The 21830-nt window shown below is 37.8% G+C and overlaps 1 protein-coding gene across 1 annotated transcript in view; it reads left to right on the top strand.

The window, feature by feature from the left end:
* The first annotated feature begins 8878 nt into the window (after positions 1-8878).
* LOC140946510 (uncharacterized) overlaps positions 8879-21830 on the top strand; it is a 16188-nt gene continuing 3236 nt past the window's right edge. The window contains exons 1-11 of the mRNA XM_073395638.1: positions 8879-8991; positions 9299-9363; positions 10636-10767; positions 11785-12024; positions 15107-15219; positions 15819-16049; positions 16714-16826; positions 17193-17800; positions 18073-18741; positions 19349-19706; positions 20924-21061. Of these exons, the coding sequence (XP_073251739.1) occupies positions 8892-8991; positions 9299-9363; positions 10636-10767; positions 11785-12024; positions 15107-15219; positions 15819-16049; positions 16714-16826; positions 17193-17800; positions 18073-18741; positions 19349-19706; positions 20924-21061 (2767 nt within the window). The 5' untranslated portion in view covers positions 8879-8891. The remainder of the gene's footprint in view (positions 8992-9298; positions 9364-10635; positions 10768-11784; positions 12025-15106; positions 15220-15818; positions 16050-16713; positions 16827-17192; positions 17801-18072; positions 18742-19348; positions 19707-20923; positions 21062-21830) is intronic.

Here is a 21830-nt window from a genome sequence, read left to right as displayed (position 1 = left end):
GTTTAACACGACCTTACACGTACGGCATGTTAACATTAATTACGGTATTTTATAAGCTGTTCAGGGACTGAAGTGGAGGATTGAACGGGGAATTACTGATCTTTCACGTTAACTAGGCGTTAACTTAGTTAATGCTTTTGATGTATGCGCTTTCGTTCAGTGCGGCAGTGCAAGAAAAAAATGATTAATCATTTTTATAGTTCTATTACTTTCGTTGTAATCCAATGTAATGTTAACAGTAGCCTCTCCTGAAAAGAAAGCTGAAAATGTGGAAAAGTCAGGGGCACCCAACGAGAATATAATTCAAAACCACTTAAACATAGCATTGTTTAACGTATTTTAGTATTTAAACGGTAGATACAGGCATATTTTTATCCCCTAAAAATTTTTCATCTGTTCAGATTTCCAAGCTGAAAGTCTAGTGATCCGAAAATTATACGGATCAAAACTTACCTTTTCTAAAAGTTCAACCAGAAAAAAGGCTCCCGAAAATTAAAGGTGACCTATTTAAAGTAAAAAATCCGTTTAAAATGGGCAATTAAACCATTTTTTAGATGTTCGAAAATCGTAGGAGAGGAAGGTAAACAAGAAATTTTACAAGAAATGTTCCAAAAATTCTAGATCTCAAATCGTCTTCCGAACAGATACTTTCCGCAAATCAGTGACGTTGGGTGTCCCTGAAAAGTGTACAGAAGGTGTCAAGGTATCAGATCGAGATGGGCATCCGGAAAAATGCAAAGATTATCAAAAAGCTAGCTGATGACAACTCCGCCGTGGCCGAAAAAGGTAAAAGTTAGTAGAAGAAAATATCTTTTTGCCGTCAGTCTCGATTACGTTTGATTTGGTAGTCAGAATTTCTCCTGTAGGCTGCGAACGGACAAAATTCGAGAAAAGAAATGCCTGGGTACTAGCACGACTCCAAAGCCTTTTTATTCTCACTTGTCAACAAACCGGGATGGGCACCAGTCAAGCTGCCACAGAAAGGGAAAAATAGTTCCAGGAACTCCATACAAAATTTGAAATCATACAAAATTTGAAATCGCTAGGGTCATCACTTGGAGAGCACGACATGCAGGCTTTCCTCGCTTGCGTCAAAAAACAGAAATTCTGTCAGCGACCTTGGCAACACGTACAGCCCACCAAGTGGGTACAAATATCAAACCACATTTGCGCAGCAATTCCTTGCAGGATTACTTATTTCAGTCCAAATGAAGTAGAAAGGTTTATGAAATAAAATGAGAAGCAAATTATAGACCTGTAGGCCGGGGCCTACAAATTTTTGGTTTAATCACTCTACAGCTTGTAATTAATTATGCGTTATTGGGGTGAGCTAAAAAGGTTAAGAGCTCAAAGTGTTGGTGAGGTCAATGCGTACTAGTCATACAAGCACTTTTCAGGATATGTGGAAATGAAAGTCAGCCAGGCCTGCAACAAGTCGAAAGGTTGGCTACGCCCCTGCATGTCACGATATTACGTGAAATATACTGTAGACTCTAGTCGTATTATCGGGTACCTGTTCGTTCATAAAATTGCTGACGACGTGTGTTTGACCTATGAATGTATGCCCCACCACAAACAGTCTGTTACATTCTATCTTGGGGCGCAGAAATAACTTGATATGTTAGAGTTACCATGGTTTCCTTTCTTTAACATTTAGTATGTCTTGTTATGTGACTGCTTATAGTATGAATCAATTCATTAGTTTCACTACTAAAACCCGCTTTAAATTAAAAGGTGTTACTATCTCGACGACACGTTTTTGTGCCGTCCCGATTTCCATGCAGCCGAAGAGTATGCTTCCAAAGCAGCCTAAGAGTATTTAAGTTTCAGAGCATTTTCCCAGCAGGTCCGCACGCCTTTGGTTTGTCACTATCCTAGTATATCCAAGGTGAAACCTTTTTATTTTTACACTGTCAGGGGCACCCAACGAGGATATAGTTCAAAACCACTTGACATAGCATTGTTGAACGTATTTTAGTATTTAAACGGTAGATATAGGCATATTTTTATCCCCTAAAAACTTTTCATCTGTTCGGATTTCCTAGCTGAAAGTCTACTGATCCGTAAATTAAAGGGATCAAAACTTACCTTTTCGAAAACTTCAGCCAGGAAAAGGCTCCCGAAAATTCTAGGTGACCTTTTTTAGGGTAAATATCCGTTTAAAATGGGTAATTATACCATTATCTAGATGTTCGAAAATCCTAGGAGTGGCAAGTAAGCAAGAAATTTTACAACAAATGTTCCGAAAATTCTAGTTCTCAAATCGTCTTCCGAACAGATATTTTCCCGAAAATTGCCGTTGGGTGCCCCTGCACTGTGCATGGATGAATAGCCTCCTTTTTAGGTCAAAAACAGACTTGTTTTAAGTCGCAAAATTCCCCTTTTACTTAATATTTTTACGTGTAAGGTATTTCAATGGGTAATGAATAACTCCGTTCTTATTTATTTTTCTTCACACAGTGATTCTGCTTTTAAGTTGAGAAAGGTCCTACCATGAAGTGGCGATTTTCACAGCTGATTGTTGGCTTTTTTCCTCTGCGAGTTGGATCATGGTATGTTTTCAACCTTTGGTAAATGTATTCAATAAATGGTCTAATGTCAGGAAATCAGTGTGATTTAATCCATCCTAATACTTGTCATCATACACTTTTGATTATCATACATAGGCAGCATCTCCTGCTGAAAAGAAGATAAAAGATGCAACTTCTCATGGGATCAACCAGAAGCCACAGAGAAGATCATGGAGCTAGCATGTCAGATAACAACATTGCTTGGACTGATCACTGTGGTGGTTAGTGGATTAAAAATGCCAAAGGCTTGATGCTCCTAATAGAAAAAAAAAACAATCCTTTCAGTCAAGTGACTGATAGAGATGGACATTAAAAAAAAATGAACCACAAAAACCCAAATAAAAAACAGCCTTGGCAAACAAATAGATCATGTGATCCTCCCTTGAAGGGAGGAAGGTAAGGAAGGAAGGCCTCTTCCCTTTCCTCGCGCACCCTTCGCCATGTTAAATAGCGCCCCAAATCCCCTTTCCCTTGCCTTTCGAACCCCTGTCACGCAGGCTACGAGATCAGTGCATGGAGAAGGGTTAAATTATTTAAGCAATAGACCACACTTTCTATGGGTTTACCGGCGTGATAACCCACGCGGGATGTTGGGAGAACACGAGAAAAGATTGTAAATCACGAGCCGAAGGCGAGTGATTTACAAGCTTTTCGAGTGTTCTCCCAACATCCCAAGTGGGTTATCACGTCGGTAAACCCATAGAAAGTGTGGTCTATTGCTTTTATAAAATAACTTTTAGTAGAATGGAGTCTTTTAGGTAAAAAAATATGCTTTTAGTACCGTGATCAAGTCATGTCTTCTCTCTAAAGTAATCATAAGCCAATCATGATTCACGATTTAATAGGGCTGAACTTTCTCAAAACTCAGCACTTCAAAACACGAGTTTTTGCGCTCATTACATGATAACTAATGAAAGCTGTTTTACAGGAAAAGTGAATACATATTCATGCGAACGTACAATGAAAGAATACGTTCATGGTTTGTTTACTACAGAAGTAGAAATTAATTGAACATCAGACTGTACACAGCTGTAATTTGTTTAGTCGATCCGTAAAAATTTCGTGCTTACAGACGGAACTGGCAGTTATTGTAATGGAGGACTTCATTCACTTTTTACAAGCCGCAGTGGTTTAAGATCTGTTTTCTGGACTTTATTATGATAAAAAAATGCTGCGGTAACGACGTGGCTGCATTTACGAAGTTGTCGCATGTAACTTTATACAGGCACGTACAGCGCCCGATGGAAATATGTCAGTGGTGAAGAAAGGTTTCTTTGCCGTAGCCACATATTGGCGCTAATATTTGTCGGTTTGTGAAGTCAGGTAGTTTGAGGTAGGTTATGGCATCGATATCACCGAATAATTTGTGCAAATGTTGGAAAAAACCAGCCCGAAACTCTGACATCTTTCATTATCGCTGGCAGCTTGTTTACAACCTACAGCGGCCGATTTTGTACCATATCTTGATCAGGTCTCTTTTTGGAACAATTTCTTTCATTAAGGAATTTAATTTTGACCTAAAATAAATCAAGAATGCTAAAACTATCCGTTTTGTTGCTGGTTGGCACATGGTTAAGTTTTCCTAGAGACTTTCTACACCAGAAATTCACACAGTTGTTGTCTTTCTCTGCGATTTGGCATCGTCGTGAAATGTAAACTGCTTTCCAGCTTTGTACTTCATAACTTCTAAAGCTATGGCAGTCGCGATTGTAACCCTCAGTAATAAAATGTGTAAACCAACGCTTTTTATGTTAAGAAGGGCTACGGTAAGTAACTTGTTCTGTTTTTTTAACCTTTCTAAAATCGTTGTTTGCAGATCAATAGCGGATTTTGTTTATGGCTCGTGGTCCGGATGCCTTTTCCTATGGGTTTACCGGTATAATAAACCATAGGTTTTTGACCAATCAGATCACGCGTACTATCTCAGTTATTTTAACCTCGTCAATTTGCGTTCAGTAGCCTGTGCTGGTAAATTATCAAGGTTACTAACGGTAAGGTTTCAGGACAATCACGATCAAAACGGTTTCCTTTGCACTAACTGTGTTCTTCTTAAAATCAGCTTCGGCGCTGTTCCAAGAAGTGCAGTGCAGTTGCAGTGAGAAAGCACAAGTACAAACATATGTCCAGTAGCACTTTTTATATGATAAACCTCAGCGCCGTAGCTAGTATGAGGCCAACCGAGGCACTCGCCTCGGTAAAATTTTGACGAATTTCGCCGATCATTTTTATTTTACATAAGCGATCATCGGATATTTTTAACGCATCATGATATTACAAAGAATTCAGCAATTCAGTCAATATACTATGAAAAAATTACCATATCATCGATCTCAAGGGGCTACGTACGTTAACTCAAATTTTTTTTGAACAAATACTGATCAAAATCATTGGCGAGGTTAACGGTCACCCAGATTATGTAGCTTGTTTCTGATTATTGCTTTTTAAATTCCACTTAAATTAACTCGAAAAAAGGTTACCGAAAGGCCCAGAAAACGCTGCAAATCGCATTTCCGAGAGACTAAAGTTCAAAATTTCTCGGGGGGGGGGGCATGCCCCCGAACCCCCCTAGCAACTCCCGCCTGCCTCGGTTGGCCGTTTGGTCTGGCTACGGCACTGAACCTTCATAGACAGACTACTTCTGACACTATATTTTTCGATAAGATATTTCCTCAGATTTACAAGACTCTACTATAGTGGGAAACAACAGAACATTCTTGGCCTATTTAACAGCATGGCTTACCCCTGTGGAGAAAAGCGCTCATTCCATCTGGAGCGTTTATCCGTAGATGGCTGGGGAACAGTTCAACAACTAAAGAAAGAGGAAAATTTTACTGGCAATGTGAAAAAGCAGGTTCAACTGTCATAATCAAAGTTGGAAAATACATTTTTTGGCGGATACACCAGTGTATCATGGAGTGAAGCAAGGTAAGAAGTTAAGAGTTTACAGCAGTTCGTTTTCTCAGTTTTTTGAGGAATTATTCCAGTTCTTGGCCAAGACCTCAATTCAAATATCCGTTTTCAAACTAATGAACGGTTTTCAATAAAGATAAAAACATTCGCGTGTTAACAAGCATCGTTTTAGAATCCTTTTTCTCTGCCACATACACGCATCCGGTTTCTATTTGAAAAAAAAAATTTGAAAAAAAAGTTACCTAAGATATGTCTTAAAATAAGTAAGCTGCAGTCCTCGTGAGATCAAACATTGCACGCTTGATCATCTAAAGTAATCACCATTTCAAACCTTTAAGGCCCATAAGCCAAAAAATAACAAGGTTTTCTAATTAATTCGGGTACTTATAGACGGGAACCAAAAATCTCTGTTTTTTTAAGTTGTTTTTCTACCAGAATTTGACGATATACAATCATAATGTTAAAATGATGCAACAGAAAATAGCCAGTGTGTAAATCTGCAACCTTAGAAGTGTTTGATTAGAATCGAGGGACTTTCATCTTGTTTCAGTTTGCATAGTTAATAGAAAGTTGTTCATTTTTCAAAAGGAAGTTGAAATAATGACCCTTTGGTGTTCCATGTTTCTTAGACGCAAGCAAAATGGACGATCAATACGATCCTAAGGCCTTTTTATTTTCAGTTGTGAACAAACCAGGCTGGGAACTAGTTAAACTGCCTTCTAATTAATAAAATTGTTTAATATTTAATTCGGACTTGATTACTGCCTGCCTGGTTCCGAATTTAATGGCTAAATCTGTTTCGTTTTAAATTTTACAAGCAAGACAATTGAAACCGTATTACTTTTAAGGTCCCCTGGCTGCTTAGCCGACCTGCTCAGTAATAACATGTTTTTATCGACTATGTAAATAGCTTTCTATTTAGTTCTCCTGTAGCATAATATGGGGGAGGGGGGGAGCGAGTGTGTCTCGCAATTGATTAAAATTCTAACAGTAAGAACTGCTGCCATATTGAGTGAAACACAAAAAACCGCTCAAACCGATGATAAAAAAGGTATAAATAACACAGCTATTGAAAAACTCAGTCACTATTGAAACGTAGCGCAATTTTTGTTTTGGTATTTGTTTATTTATTCGTTTTTTTTTTCTTTTTGGTTAGACCAAAAAAAACGTGAAAAGACTGGCGCCTCTTCCTAGATATTCTCCCACGTTTTCAGGCTCTTGGTTGGAATCGTGCAGTTAGACACATTTGTGCACGTTGCATAATCAGGATTTAACAATCATTAACAGCCAAGTAATAAACCGAGGCACCTGAATAAGCAAGAAGAGAACACAAAAGTCTCTAATTACTTTCATTTACAAGTTAAGGATAGCCTACTCATGCAGCATTAATTGAAAGGAGGTGATCAAGTAAAAATACTTAAAATACTTTAAAGGAAAAAAGAATATAATCTCAAAATCATTGCTCTATCGAGAAAAATTTGCGCATTTAGATCGATACATTTTTTTACGTTTAAAGTAAATAGGTCATTAATAATAATATATTTACTAAAAGCGAAGCGGCTGTTTTAAATATTAAGTAATTATATCTTACTGGCATGCGAGAAAATTTTTTTCAATTATTAGTTTTTTTTTTCTTTTTTTCTGGGACAACAAGTAGTAACTTATGTCCACAAATTATATTCATGGATTGGATTTTTACAAAGTTTTATTTTCATCGAAAAAATATTAGATCTCCGCGGTTGCACAGACTTCCTCGCCAAAGTTTGAATAAACAGGTATTAATAATTTTAGAACAAATAATCATTATGAAGGGCCCATATTCTAATTCAAGCACGTTTTTTCTGTATTTTGGAATCCTAATTATGTAAAAACTTCTCGTTGCTGGGGGCTGTTTTAGTTTTTTGGATGTTTCATTGACAGATATTGAATAGTTCATATCGTAAGGTTTTAACAAAATGAAGAACCGTTAAGACGATAATGGTATTACAGTGTACTTAATGCGAAAAAATACTTTGAAAATTCTGAATTTTCTGCCGTATCAGAAACTGCTTAAGAACTACATGTAAACTGACCAAAGTTCCACCTTTAAACTCACCTTGTGATGGCCGTCTTACGGAGAGCAGGCCTGGATCAGAGACTGCAATTAACTAATGTCTCTCTCGTTTTATATTAAGAACTACGCAAAATTAAAATTGCACTAAACGTGAAAATAACTACCCAAACGTTGAAAGAAGGAGTGAATAAGACAGCAAATACAAAAGGAGGAGAAGATTTTGAAACTTAATAGCCTATTAACTGTTTTAAAGAGGCTCATTTGTGATGTATGTAGTTGTTTGATATGATGCTTTTGGAGGGATTATATTTGTTTTGATACAAAGCTGTTATATTAGTTCCACAGGGAATATTAGAACGCTTAACTCAGGTTTAGAGAGGCAATGAATTTTAATTGTATAAGAAATAAGGAAATAAAATAATAGTAGGATAAGATTGACGGGAAAATTTTTCTTTCAAAGAATTTTAATCGATAAAACTTGTTTTTTTTTTTTTGTTTAAAGTCAAGCTCGAGTTAATATGATATATTTGCAATACATAAACAAGAAATAATTTGCAAGTATATTAGGTAAGTTGAAAAACATGGTCAGTGTCAAGGATTCAGTAATCTCTAATGCGCCGACTTTTCAGTTGTTTGTTAATAAGTTTACATGTGCGTACTGTAGTATCAGATGATTTTGGTATTTGGGTTAAAGAGCATTTATTTTCTCAAACCTTCTTTTTTTTAATGTAAGGATCTTTGTTCTGGAGCTTATTTTCTTCTAATCCAAGACTCGGCTCCCACTTCTTTTCAACTTAAGATAAAAGAAGCCCTTAATGTTGAAGGGAACGACTTGCCCTAAAATAATTTTAAAAAAGCAAATTTGACACTCCTGCTTTTAATTATTTTTTGTCTGTTTTGTATCTGTATTTACGTGATTTGGATTCGCATTTGAGAATGCACTGCATAGGTAAGTATCATGTAATATCACTGAGTCAATTAGTTATTAACCCTTTAGGTCCCAAGAGTGTCCAACATCAATTTTCTCCTAACAACATCAGCAGATCAACAAGAGTAAAGGTTATGAGAAAACCTAAATTGATGACCAAAGAGAGAATACTTTGATCTTAAACCAAATTCTCTCAAATATTCTTAAAAGGAATGTATGGAGATCGGTCTGGAGAATTTGTATTTGGATCTTGGGGCTTAAAGTGTTAACCCACAACAAACAATTTCAAACTCTTTGTCAACAAATTCTTTAAATGGTCAAACGTGATGTAATTTATTCATTTTACCTTGCAGTGAATATAAGTATTGAAAAAGCTTAAACCACGTAATCAATCAGTCAGGATAAGAAGAGTTTCTTCTTCGTTAGTGATATGAGGATGATTTGTACGAAAACGTTAGTTCTCTTTGCCTTCGTGCTGCATGTTGCCATGATTTCCACCATGGAAGCTAAACTGAGCCAAAACTACAGAGGTACTTACGACTTGTAATCTTAAGATCATTATATTCCAAAATTAAAGGAACCAAGCTTTGTTAGTGCTATTGTTCGCATTTGATTCGCATTAAGAAACGTGGATTGGACAGATAGGTAATTCCATCTTACTTAGAAGAAATTGCTGTTCCTCTTGGTTTACTGTTTTGTAAAGAAACCACAACAATATACAATGCTCCAAACTGCGTTTACTGAGTTCAGAAAAGCTAATGAGTCACAAAACACATTTCAAACCTTTTATTTCCTCAATTTTAATTTACACCATGCTGAACGATTCTTGTGATATAGGTATAAACCAAGGCAATGCAAACTCTGAGGACAAAAAAAGGGATGCTTTGACCTCGAGGAACCAGGTAAAGTATTAATAAACGTTGCTTGCGGACCAGATAAAACATCATCATCATCGCAGTCAGTTGGTTCGACTAACTCTGTTCTAGGGTTCAGCACGTACAGTTTGGTAAGTCTCCTCCAGGTAGGTTTGTCCTTGGCACTATCCTGCCATCGGTTGTACATTAATGAATCAAAACATATGAAAATAAAAGAAAATGAAGATTATAAAAAGGACTAAAAATTGATTACGCCAGGAAGAAAGGAAGGAAGAAAGGAAGAAAGAAAGAAAGGAATTGTCAACGTGGGCGTTTAAGAAAAAAATGAATAAATAAACTAATGGTTGAAGACATGAATGAACGAAAAAGTGAATGGATATGAAATATTAAAACACAGTGAACAAAATGAATGTTAGAAAGATTGGAGGGATAGATGCAAAGATGAATGGATAAATGAACCAAAACTGATTATATATAATTAGCACCTCTAATGTATGACATTATGAATACAATATACTGACAAATACTAAAGCTTCTAAACGTATGTATTTCCTAATACAATTGAAAAGGGCTAATGTCGCAAGGCATGAATTAATTCTTTTTTATACATCTTGTATAAGGTCAGTCATGACCTACGCATCGCCTGCGTTTTTCTACGCCCTGCCATTGTATTTAAAGAAAGATCTAGAGAATGTAGAGAAACGGGCACTATCAATCATTTGCCCGGGACTGGCCTATAGAAAGGCCTTAGAGCTTTCAAACATTATGTCTATCAATGACTAAATCGCTAGCTTATGTAAAAAAAACCTTCCTCTCGATTGCTAATGACCCGGCCCATCGCTTACATAACATGCTTCAATCGTCAGGGCCGTCGTGTTATAATCTTCGTTGCAAAAGGCGTTTTGCGATTCCCAAATGCAAGACCGAGCGTTTCAAAAATAGTTTTTTAGTAAGATCATGTATTGATAACGAATTTTAGCGCTCGGTGAGTCTTGTAAATGAAATCGATGACGTTGTATATATTTTAACAGTTTTAAGCTTTTTTCATATATATATATATATATATATATATATATATATTTATAGGATGTTATTATTTATTTAGGACTTTATCATTATCATTTTATTATACTCACTATTGTAAGATTCTGTTATATTATATTATATATTATATTGTAAATACACAATTAATCTTAGTAGCTGCAAGCTTTTTACAAATAAACTATCTATCTATCTATCTGACATGCATAGCTAGCTTTAATACTTTTTTATCATTCATTTGTGGCATCTTACATTTAGAAACGTGTTTCACCAGCCGTTGCTGAAGTTGGGAAGGAAATCGCCGTTGAAGTGGGAAAAGAAGCTCTCAAGGAATCATTAAACATCATGAAGGAACAAGGAGAGAAAGCGGAGAAGTTTGTCAACAAGAAAGTAAGTTTTTTGTTTGTAATTCAGTCACACTTTGGCCCCTGCACTCGGAACTTATATCGACATGATTTCAAAGTTGGTTTTTGATAATTTATCAAGAGCCGAAAACATTTATTAAAAACTGTGTATTGTTTAGTATTATCTATACTAATTAAAATTACCGGAGAAGGCGAACTTAAAGTTTGAGATCCGTTAATAATCCTCGCTCTTTAGAGAAGCTATATAGAAAACTCGATGTCAACGAAGTTTATAAGTAGCTGTCTAGCCGTTTGAGCGTCTACGCCTGGTCCGCCGTGATATTGGTGTCTCAAAACTGAATTAAACAGTGGCCATGTTGGTCTCACAAACCAGTCCTGTGGGAGGTCGTGTGTGGGAGATCGCGAGGTCACGGATTCAGGCTTCAGGGTTCACGGGTTCAGGATTTTCAGGCTTCCTACACAATTGCATAAATTGCGTTCACAACTTCGAGGATCATTCTTTATTTGAAACTTTCTTTAGTTCAAAACCAAATAGAATTACACAAGTCGTTTTCAATCTTATGATTTCACGGCGGTCATCATGCATATTCATGTACGAAAACAATGAAACGGTGGCCATATATTGGAGTGCCACTGAGAAATATCCCACGGAGAGTGAACTCTTTTCTCATGTAAACGAAAACTGTTCAGATCGTTTCACTTTTCCTATAAGGACGAAAAACCGTAGGTCCCGTCTCACAGCACTTACACTTGTCTGGTTCTTGTGGGACGTAAAAAACCCACACCACTGTTCGAAAAGTGTAGGGGACGTAGACCCCGGTGTTGTGGTCAACCTTCACTCATCACATCATTCACATCATGGGTCGGGTGGGTACAGTAAGCTCATTAATGGACTGAGAGCGGCTGCCAGTGGCGCCTTTGTATGCTGACGTCCGAGCTTACTGTTCACATGTTAAAATGTATTGTAAGAGTTAGGGCACGTCTGTTGTCCTCTCATCTACGACTCAGTCTTCTCTTCACTTTCTCTTTCTGTTGTTTTTAGCTGGAAATAAACATCGACCCACAGAAAGGTTGGGAAACAGAAAATTTGTTTGTTCCTCCTGGTTTCCACATTGACAGTAAAATTGAAGGAGAAGGTGAAAAACCAAAAGGAGAGACTGGAGAACAGCCTTTCATCTATCCCATGGGAGTAGGGGGACTAATAATGAATGGATGTTTTGCCGCAAACTATCAGAAAGGAGATCCTTGTTATGAAGCCAAGTGGAAGACCACAATTTGCCTGGTAAACGAAATTTTTTAGTATTTAATTTAACAGTTTTGATTTTTAAACAACATCGTTTTGGGTACTCCAAGTCGACCGCGGTGAAAGAATTTGAAGAACGTAATCTATTATGTATAGTATTTTTAAAGCTTACAACGAAACTATTTGACTTTTAAAGTTCCCTGGATGCCCAAAAAATTTTCATTTCTTTAATTGAAAATAAACTTTGTTACGAGAGGTTCTGCAAAAAATGTCAAATTTGTACATAACATGATTTTTTAATTTAGAATGTTCTTGAAATGTTTAAATTTGCCGGCATTTTGGCACATTTATAGTCGTCTTGGTCTTTCCGCGGAAAACCCTCAGAAACAAAGGCAATTGTGACGTAGATGAAGGAAATTAATGCCGTAAATTGAAGAACACCTGACTTTGGTTGCAAGTAAACAGGTGTGGGGTTTTAGAAAAATTGCTTCTATTTCACACATTTTAACAGCTGTAAAAAAGTAAAACAAGCCAGTAAGATATGCTGCAGTTAGGTTCTGGACAACACTGGCGACCATAAGAAAGGGATAAGCACCCATAAAACCCGGTTCCTTTTAGTTCCTGAATTTCTCAAGAAGTCCCATATAAGACTGTCAATTTCATGATCAGCATAACGGGTTTGCCAAAGAAATTAAGGAAAATTTCTAAAAAACATTTCTTTTCGTTCAAGGCTCATAATTTTTTCGAAAAAGTCCTTGTAGTAACGTGTTCTTTCAGAATGAAAATCAGGTTATACGCATTATAAGCATGAGTACGCTAGTCTTGAAATTTGTCGGTAGGAAGCAATAACAAATTACCTACAATGGAGGACAAAAGAACTTGGGACTGTGTGAAAAAGCCCTTCCAAGCAATTGTTACGTAGAACCCTGCTCCTAAGGACAATTTTTTTGTTCGGCTTTGGGTTCATCCCGTCGTTCCCCCACTCCCCCTAGCAATGTTGTGGCCAAAAAAGCACTCATTCTCACCCATTTTGCTCCAAATTCAACTTTGTTTGGGGTGGGAGGGGACGGGTCGCTAGTTTTAGTAATATCACTGGAAAGGTCCCAACACTTTTGACCTCCATTGTCTGAAAACCACTTTGTTTACAAAACTAGACGTTGCTTTGTGAGCTGTTGCACAATGAATACCTTAATGCTGGAATTGATCTTTTGACGACGGTATGATACGTTTTTTCAGACCAGAACAGCTATTCTTTTGCTCTAACAGTGCTGGAAATAATCACGACATTTAGCCGTAACATCATTAATAGAGCACTTTTCTGTTATATGTTTGCAAAGTTTCCTCCTTGTCTTTGTAAAAAGCAATGTAGCGTCAGTAACACTTTCAGCTACAGTTCCAGACATGCCAAATGGTAGATATTTTATAGTATCTTGAACGTTGATGCCAAAGAAGACAGTGTAACGGAATCTCGAGGTTGCGTTACACTGAGTAGTTGAGCGCCTGTTAACATGTCTCGCATTCAGTTCTCGGCTATTTAAGTGAATATATATGTCCTTGGAAATCTGATTTATCATCAAACTGTATCGAAACAGTGATAAAATGTTTCTTTGCGATGAATTATTGCTATTTCCCTGCATAAAACAGAAGCGTTGAGTGATTTACGACAGTTCTCGCCCTGTTATAGTATAAAAATAATGTTTGAAATTTTGTCTATTATTTAGTTAGGGGCGAGAACTGTTAAAAGAAGGCCTATTATGCTTAAGACTTTCCAGTACAAGCACGTTTTTCTCTCAGACTAGATGAGAGACAATGTGTGAAAGCACATAATTTGCTTATCACTGTTTCAAACACAGGAAAATAGACTTTTTACAGGTGAGAACTGTGGAGTAACGTAAAGTATAGAATAGGTCACGCATAGTAATTTCCGGCAATATCAGGGCAGATATGTTGGGAGCAGTCAACAGAATAATGTTAGCGAAGCAAAAGTCACAGGAAATTATGCTCACCGTTTAATTTGGCTGTTTGATCGCCCAAGTGTAAGACAATCTTCTGAAATTTGTTCATGACTCCGTGCTCAGTACGTTGACGCAGAATCTACAGGGCGCACGCTAAGTATATCTGGGCCGGGCCTTACAGAATGTTACAGGTGTAGTTTGTAGGGTATAAAAAGGGTCGTATTCTGGCTTGGCTAAGAAATGCCTTTTGTGTCTTCCAAGTACATCTTCTCAGATAGTAAATATAGGTACTACCAGCATTAAATGCCTTTAAGAGCTCAATCCAAAACACGTCGTTCAAATAATCACTTAGTTCCTTTTGGGTAAACTGAATGTCCACGGCGAATACCCCCGTTTGGCAAGGTATCCGTAACTCTTTGGCGTGACAGACGGATCAGCTGCAGCGTATAGAAAGCATTTTACTAAAAAACTAAACTTTAACAGTTCTAATGGAAACGTTTTCCTATATTTTTGTAGTGAAAGATGACGAAAAATTCATTTTATCGCTGTAAATCAATTTCAGACAATGGAGGACAAAAGAACTTGGGACTGTGTGAAAAAGCCCTTCCAAGCAATTGTTACGTAGAACCCTGCTCCTAAGGACAATTTTTTTGTTCGGCTTTGGGTTCATCCCGTCGTTCCCCCACTCCCCTTAGCAATGTTGTGGCCAAAAAAGCACTCATTCTCACCCATTTTGCTCCAAATTCAACTTTGTTTGGGGTGGGAGGGGACGGGTCGCTAGTTTTAGTAATATCACTGGAAAGGTCCCAACACTTTTGACCTCCATTGTATAACATCTTTTTTTAATATTGATCCCCTTGATCGTGATCGCCTTGTTAATCAGATTCCCCACTACCGACCCCTACTACTCGACCGCTGATAAGAGGACACTATAAATCCACGTAAAAAAATTCCAAGGGCAAACAATTTCAAAAATAACGCAAAAAAAAATCTTCTGTAATCACCATAAGAACGATTCTCAATACAAAACTGCCATAACTATCAAACGATTGCTGAGTAATAAAAGTGAAAAAGTTGGGCGTACTTTTTTCAAGTTGTTTTCTGCCAGAAGCTCGCACATGCGCCTGGGCTAAAATAGCCTGTTTAATTCTTTTCTGTTTTGTTAGAATCAAATTGATGGTGCCAATTTCATTGGTGTTGGGTTTGATGCTCGCGGCGACAGCAGTCCAGAGTCAAGAAAAATGAGTGTCATACAAAGAGACTGCTCGGGAAGAGCAACGTAAGTTCAATGTAGTGATACGTGCATGTGTTTTTAACAGAAGCAGGTAGATTCATTTTATGGTGACCTTTTGAACATTTTTCGTGGAGTGATAGCAAGAATTGCTTTATTCGTTGTTTTCGTAATTCAGTAGAATTTTAAAATCATGAATTGCGCGCGCAACCTACAGAACAGTCAGTTATCTGTTAACAGACACCAATTGCAGCTTATCTGTAGGCTGCGATTAATTCCAAAAGCATTTTTAGCCGATGGATAGGTAGATCTTGAATACAATGTAATAGAGCGGTTCTCATTTGAGTGTCGAAAAGTAATTGGTTTTGCACTTTCTACACGATGCGATTGGGTTAAAAGATTCGCGCCACCTTTTCATCCAATCAGAAGTAAAACCAAAGCCAATTGTGACGCGCTCGCATGCATTTTCCCGCGCTTTGCGTCAGCCACATGTAATTACTTCGAGTTTTGATTGGTTCAATGTATTGTCTGTGTCCTATGTGATTGGCCAGAGTTATTACTTTGGTTTTGGTTTTACGACACTCAAACGAAAACCACTCTAATAAAACAATTTTAATTATCTGCCATTCGATATATGCACTGTTTAGGTACGATGATTTTGATGTCCCTGATACCATGAACGTCCACGGAGTGTACGACACAAGCGCCACGATGCATACTTTCTACGGCCGCAGTGAATACCAATCATTTGTTCAAGAACAGTCAGGAATGTCTGGCTCTGCATTTGGTTTTCGTGCTGGCGTTAAGAAGGCTTGGGGAAGTTCCTCTCTCAAGGGATCACAACAATACATGGCTCTTTTTTCAATTGACATAGACAGGTACAGAAGAGTCCCAAAATCCTTTGTTCGTTAACAGGAAAAGCGTAATAAATTAGCGTTCAAACTTTTGATCTTCGTGTTTCACTCACCCAAAGCCTCTACCGTCTATTCACGCACGCAAGGCCCCGTTTATAAGCTCTAACTGCCTAAAACAGAGTTCGCGCATGCTCTGATTGTCTCGCCTCGAGTTGACCCGTCTGGGGTATCCGAAGTGTTTATAATCATAGAGAAAAGTTGACCAAGCTAGGAGTTCGGTGACCCTTCCATCAAAAATTGGTGACTAGGCTAGGCTGGCCATCCTTCATACAGCCGACTTTTTGTTTCTCAAGCCAACGGTTTGCCAAGTTCTTGAGGAATTGTGGGAAACGTTGCCACACCTAGGGTATAGCTCAAGAAGGCGAGTGACTCTTCCACCTGGGACAAGTTTTCCCTGTCACTGTCTTTTTTTTTCTTTCATCGTAAGGCCATAGACGATTTGAAATGCCTTATAGTAAAGAAATTCCAGTCAATTCTTAGCACTCGCGTTCCATTAAATAAATAAGACGTCCAATACCAAATCACTAAGGGAAAACTTACTTTGTTAAGTGCACTTTTGACATCGTTATATACGATCTCAGAGTCCAAACCTAAATCGAAACTAAATTTACTGTTGTTTATTTTATAGGTATGAAATATTTTTGGATGTTGTCAAACCAAGTGATCTCAGTGTAGGTTTCCTGAAAGAGTTCATGGATCTTCCAACTTCCTATCTTGCTCCTGGCGCCGCTATCAAGTTCCGTAAGTTTTGGCTTTCTCAACTTTCTTTATATTTAACTTTGCCTATAACTACCAAAGTACACTGGGGTCAAGAATCGGGAAAGAATAGGGAGCGTTTAATACCAGGGCTGATTTTGAGGAATCGTTAAAAACGCCGAACAAATTTCCACTACATGACCCCATTTGCAAGGTTAGCTCAATCTATCCAACAAACAAGACCCTTAGAGTATTTGCTTGCCGCTACTTTCTGTCCACTCCGTTGAATTACGCGGAGAAAGCTGTAGAAAATGATAACACATCCTGACTTCGTAAAAGCACGCGGGCTCCGACCCACAGCCATCAAATTAAAACCCTTGAAATAAAACGTTTGTCTTATTGCATCTCCAGAGGATTTCATCCTAAGATGGGGAACGCACTACACAAAATCTGGAAAATTTGGCGGTAGACTGCAGATTTTCAAGACAATGGAAGCAAACCAGGTATCAAGCAAAGCAGAGTTCAGCCAAGTCATGGAGATGTCATTCAGATCTTTATTCTCGAGTTTAAATTACAAAAAGGAAAAGAAAGGAGGGGAAAGTCTTAAAAAACAAAATAAAGAGTCGTCCACATCCGTAAGTGTGGAAGGAGGAGACCAAAAAATTGCTTCCGTCATCACTGATTTCAATTCACCAACCATAAAAAATGACATCAATCAATGGTTGGAATCAATCCGCACCTTTCCAAAGCCTTTTGGATTTATACTTGCGCCGATTACTGAACTGCTCAAGTTTAATCCTTCGTCCTTGTTTACTGACGAAGAAAGAGACTGGGGGTGTGAATCTCATGCCCTTGACATGAAGGAAGATCCCGAGACAAAAGAGAAGTACTACGAAGTTAAAATCAACGGAACTGTAACAAAGAAATTTTGTCCATACAAGGACCGTGATTATTTGTACTATTTGGTGGAGAGAAGGCGGAACAGCCTTGAAAGAGCTATTGCAGTCTACATGGAAGAGGTAACCATTATTGACCTAAATATCACAACCTTTAAAAACATTTCTACCATAGAAACTGACATTAGCTTTAACAACTCCAGAATAAATTACAGGAAAAAAAGAAACAAAGATTTAGTTACGCGTAGCTAAATCTTTCTTTCTTTCTTTCTTTTTTTTTGCATTAAAAATTGAAAATAAAGGTGCTTTAATCCTAAATCTAAAATCAAGAAGTTACTTTTTTAGTATTCTATGTATGGTCTGGTATTTAGTTTTTTTTATTCTTTTTTTTCTAGGGTCCTATTTCTGCATCTGATATTAATCTACCTGCAGGACGACCCGGATGTCAGACTGAAAACTATCAATTTCAAGAAAAAATCGAAAAGCCAACATTTGATGCGATGACTAAGCAAAATGCTCAGTTTTTGGTAGTTTTTAACTTGAAGGAGGAAATTTACGACAAAAATGACGAAGAGATATCTCACAACATGGAAAAATACGTGAGATTCTACAGAGGTGAATGGTTTGTTAGTGATAGTCGTGACGAAATTAAGATGGCTACGGGCTGTAGTCTCGGAGGTGGACAAAACAACAAGATTTGTATACTTGGATTGCTTTTAGAGTATAACCAACAAACTGGATTTCTCACGTTAAGTAAACAAGATTTTGAGCTTTCCAAAAAATCATTTCCGACTTTAACAGAAGATTTGATTGGCTCCTTGATAGCCCACGTTGAATGGTCTCCTGAACGTATCTTTCAGATAAAAAATGTCGTAGGCTACTTGCCATGTAATGTCAAATGGTCAAACGTCTTTCGCTTTGATCCAAGCAACAAAGAGGGGAAATGTCTTCACTTTACAGCTTCGTCGAAAGGAACTGTGTTCATTATATTTGCTGCTGTTCCAAATAATAAAGACACATGGTACTACGTTCAAATCTCGCCTTATGGCGTTGGGATATTTAAGGTAAGCAGCATGACTCAATGCTTTTATAATCATGTTATTGCGTTCTGTTAACAAGTTGTACCTTAATCCACATCAAATTGTCACCAAATCGTCCTAATTTCATAAAGTACGACAACTGAAAAGTACCGGCTTTTATACAAAAAAACGTTTAAACGCAAATTTCTAAGGATGAACTGAACAAGTATGAAAATTTCCCAAATCTTTTGGGGAAATCTAAAAAAAAAAAATGAGAGCAACTCAGTTTTCGAGCAGGAGGTTTCTGTGCAAAAGTCTTTAAACAGAAGTTAAGGTGAGTCTAGCTTCTTATGTACGTGAACTCTGGCCTTTTATTTAAGTTCTTATGAGGCGAAATACTTTATTAAATTCAAATTTTCCTCGTTTAAACAGTCCTTTCGCGTCAAATATTGTTAACTGCTGGGGATACCTCAGTCACTTATATTGAGATGGAACTGACTTCGCCTGTATAGCCACAAACAGTGAGGGCGAAAATTCTAAATTTCGTGTCATTCATTGGCTTGTTCCGTTTAACTAAAGGCGCACATGCCAAGTGCTGTGGTTAAAAGGGTCTAATTTGAACTTTTGTTAATTTCTTATATATTTTTTTCAGTCACAGAGACTCATGGTATCTACCGTTGAAAACAACGCAGTTGGTTTGGGAGCTGATATTCTTTATCAGTCATATTTCGTTTGCCTTAAAGAAACTTCCAAAAGCACGGTTATCGAGTATGGCAAGAGTCAAGGCACAACGGAGTTCGGTGACGTCTACCTGACAATGATAGACACTGACCATCCATTGTTTGTGCGTTTCTATTCATTTGGCAATGGAGAGAAGCAATTGGAGGTGGTTGATGCACATATCATCTCGCGTCACCTGACCAAAGCTAAGTGCAGAGGAGACACTATGTATGACAAGGAAACCAACATGTGTGTGCAGCATTGCCACGAATTGTGTGATCCAACGCAGGGTAATTATAAGGATGCTGGAATACAATTAGAGGCTGTTTACATGGAGGGAGGAAGATCCTAACACCAGGGAGATCCTAGAGGGAGGACCACCCTAACGTCATACGTTTTCTGTATTCAGTTTCCTTTCAAAAAGTCGTACAGTAAAAACTCACGTATTTTAGCCTAAATAGGTTCTTATAGAAATGGCATATAATGGGATTTTAGGATAATCAGGTTCTTAAATAGGTTCCTGATTTGATAAGGGCACTAGCTATCAGCACTAATAACTACTACAGGGCATAAGTGATATGGAATACATTGCTGTACTTCAAAAACTGTGACTTTGAAAATGAGAGAGACATATGGATCTGTAGGCCAAGACATGATATTGTTTTTTTTTAGTTCATATTTTGAATCTTACTGATTGAAACTTAGACTAAAACTTTTTTTCTGTATTTTCAGCTGTGCCCTCATTTTTGTAAAATGAGAACCTATTGAAAATTTTAGGCTAAATAGGTTCCTTTGAAAAGGGGGTTTTAAAATGAAAATATTAGCCTAACCGGTTATTAAATTTTAGGTTCTTATTCGCGGGTTTTTACTGTACTTGTCCCAAGCGCTATGATCTTCCTACCTGAGCGGTATGAAGATCTGAGAATCCTAGTACTAGGGACAAACTACACAAAAATATGGCCGCGAGTCGTTCGTTGCCGTAATGTTTAACCTTTGATTCCTTCACTACTGTTAACAACACGGACTGAAATTTCTGCATGTAAACCCAGCAGAAAGTTTTTCCGCCTTCAAGGATCCACCTGATGCTAGGATCTTCCTCCCTTTATGTAAACAGCCCTCAAAAACTCAAGTGTATTTAGAAACCAGTGCGCGGTTATTAACCCTCAAGGAGGTCACACTAAAATGCATGAATGGGATTTATTGAACCTTTCATACTATCGGGTTATACCTAAACGTATCTATGTACCAATGCTTGAAAAACAAAAAAAAGACGAACAAATACAAATTACCTGTAAGTTCCCTGGACGAGCTGTCGTCTTTTTGCCTTTTAGTAGAGATGATGTTTTCAGCGATTTTAAATTAAAGGAGTTTGAGTTCGCCGTTTAGGCGAAAAAATTACAAAATACTACAGCTTACGTAATCAGCGCAGAATAATATATATATACATTTTTTTTCGTTTCCTTGATTTCTCTCGATCAAACTTGATTATACTTTATCCCATTCAAAGGGTGTCGAGGAAGCCCAGGAAACAAGCCTTTAGCCTCTCACTGCAATGCATGCCGGTATTTGAAGAATGTAATCACGGGAGAGTGCTTAAAGGAATGTCCGTATGATATGGAAAAGGCTGATGACAATAACTGTAAACGTAAGTGTACGAGTACGTTAAAGCTTGACTAAGGTTTAAATTCCCCTCTTTTTTTAGTCATTCAAGGGTGACTTTAGACAGGTGGCAGGGGGGAGGTTTAGGGCGTGTCGGCTTGCAACTGGAGCGCAAGGAGGAAGAAGGGGCGCAGTCAGTAGACGCAATTCTTCTCCAGACCAAAAAAAGGGGAGAGACGGCTAAAAGTCTAGCGATTACCTTTAAAAAATCAATAGCTTGTTGAGCTATGATATTTGTTTTCCTTTGGCTATTAATCTAATAAGACTGTCTTAGTAACTAAATAATTGTCATTTATGGAAGGAATCCGCTAATGCCTTGACAGGCAAAAGATATGCATGACACAGCGAGGCTTGATGATAAGGTCAACACCAAGAGTGGTGGGAAGGGCGAAAAACGCTTCCTGCAGGTAATTCCCCATCCTGGGGGGGGGGGGGGGGGCACTCAAGGGAAGTTTGGGCAGAGGTGTGCCGCCGAGACACGATTTTTCATACAGAATTAAGTAATTTTTCATACTAACTTCATGAATTTAGATTTTTAAATTTTGGAAACAATTATTGGTAACACAAATGTAGACCGCTGACATGACCAACCTTTACACTCTTTGAAAGGTTTCCGATCCAAAACACACCCTGTTCAAGGCACTAATGGTGAATATGTCAATCCTGTTTAAGACTCAAGACCCTGAAAACCATACCCTGTGCAGCGGCACATACTCTTATAGCCCAAAAGAGGGAGTGCCCTCCCGGGTTCTTAT

The sequence above is a fragment of the Porites lutea genome, chromosome 8 (assembly GCF_958299795.1).
Source record: "Porites lutea chromosome 8, jaPorLute2.1, whole genome shotgun sequence".
NCBI lineage: Eukaryota > Metazoa > Cnidaria > Anthozoa > Scleractinia > Poritidae > Porites > Porites lutea.
The sequence above is the reverse complement of the archived record's forward strand: the minus strand, read 5'-3'. Positions and strand labels throughout refer to the sequence as shown.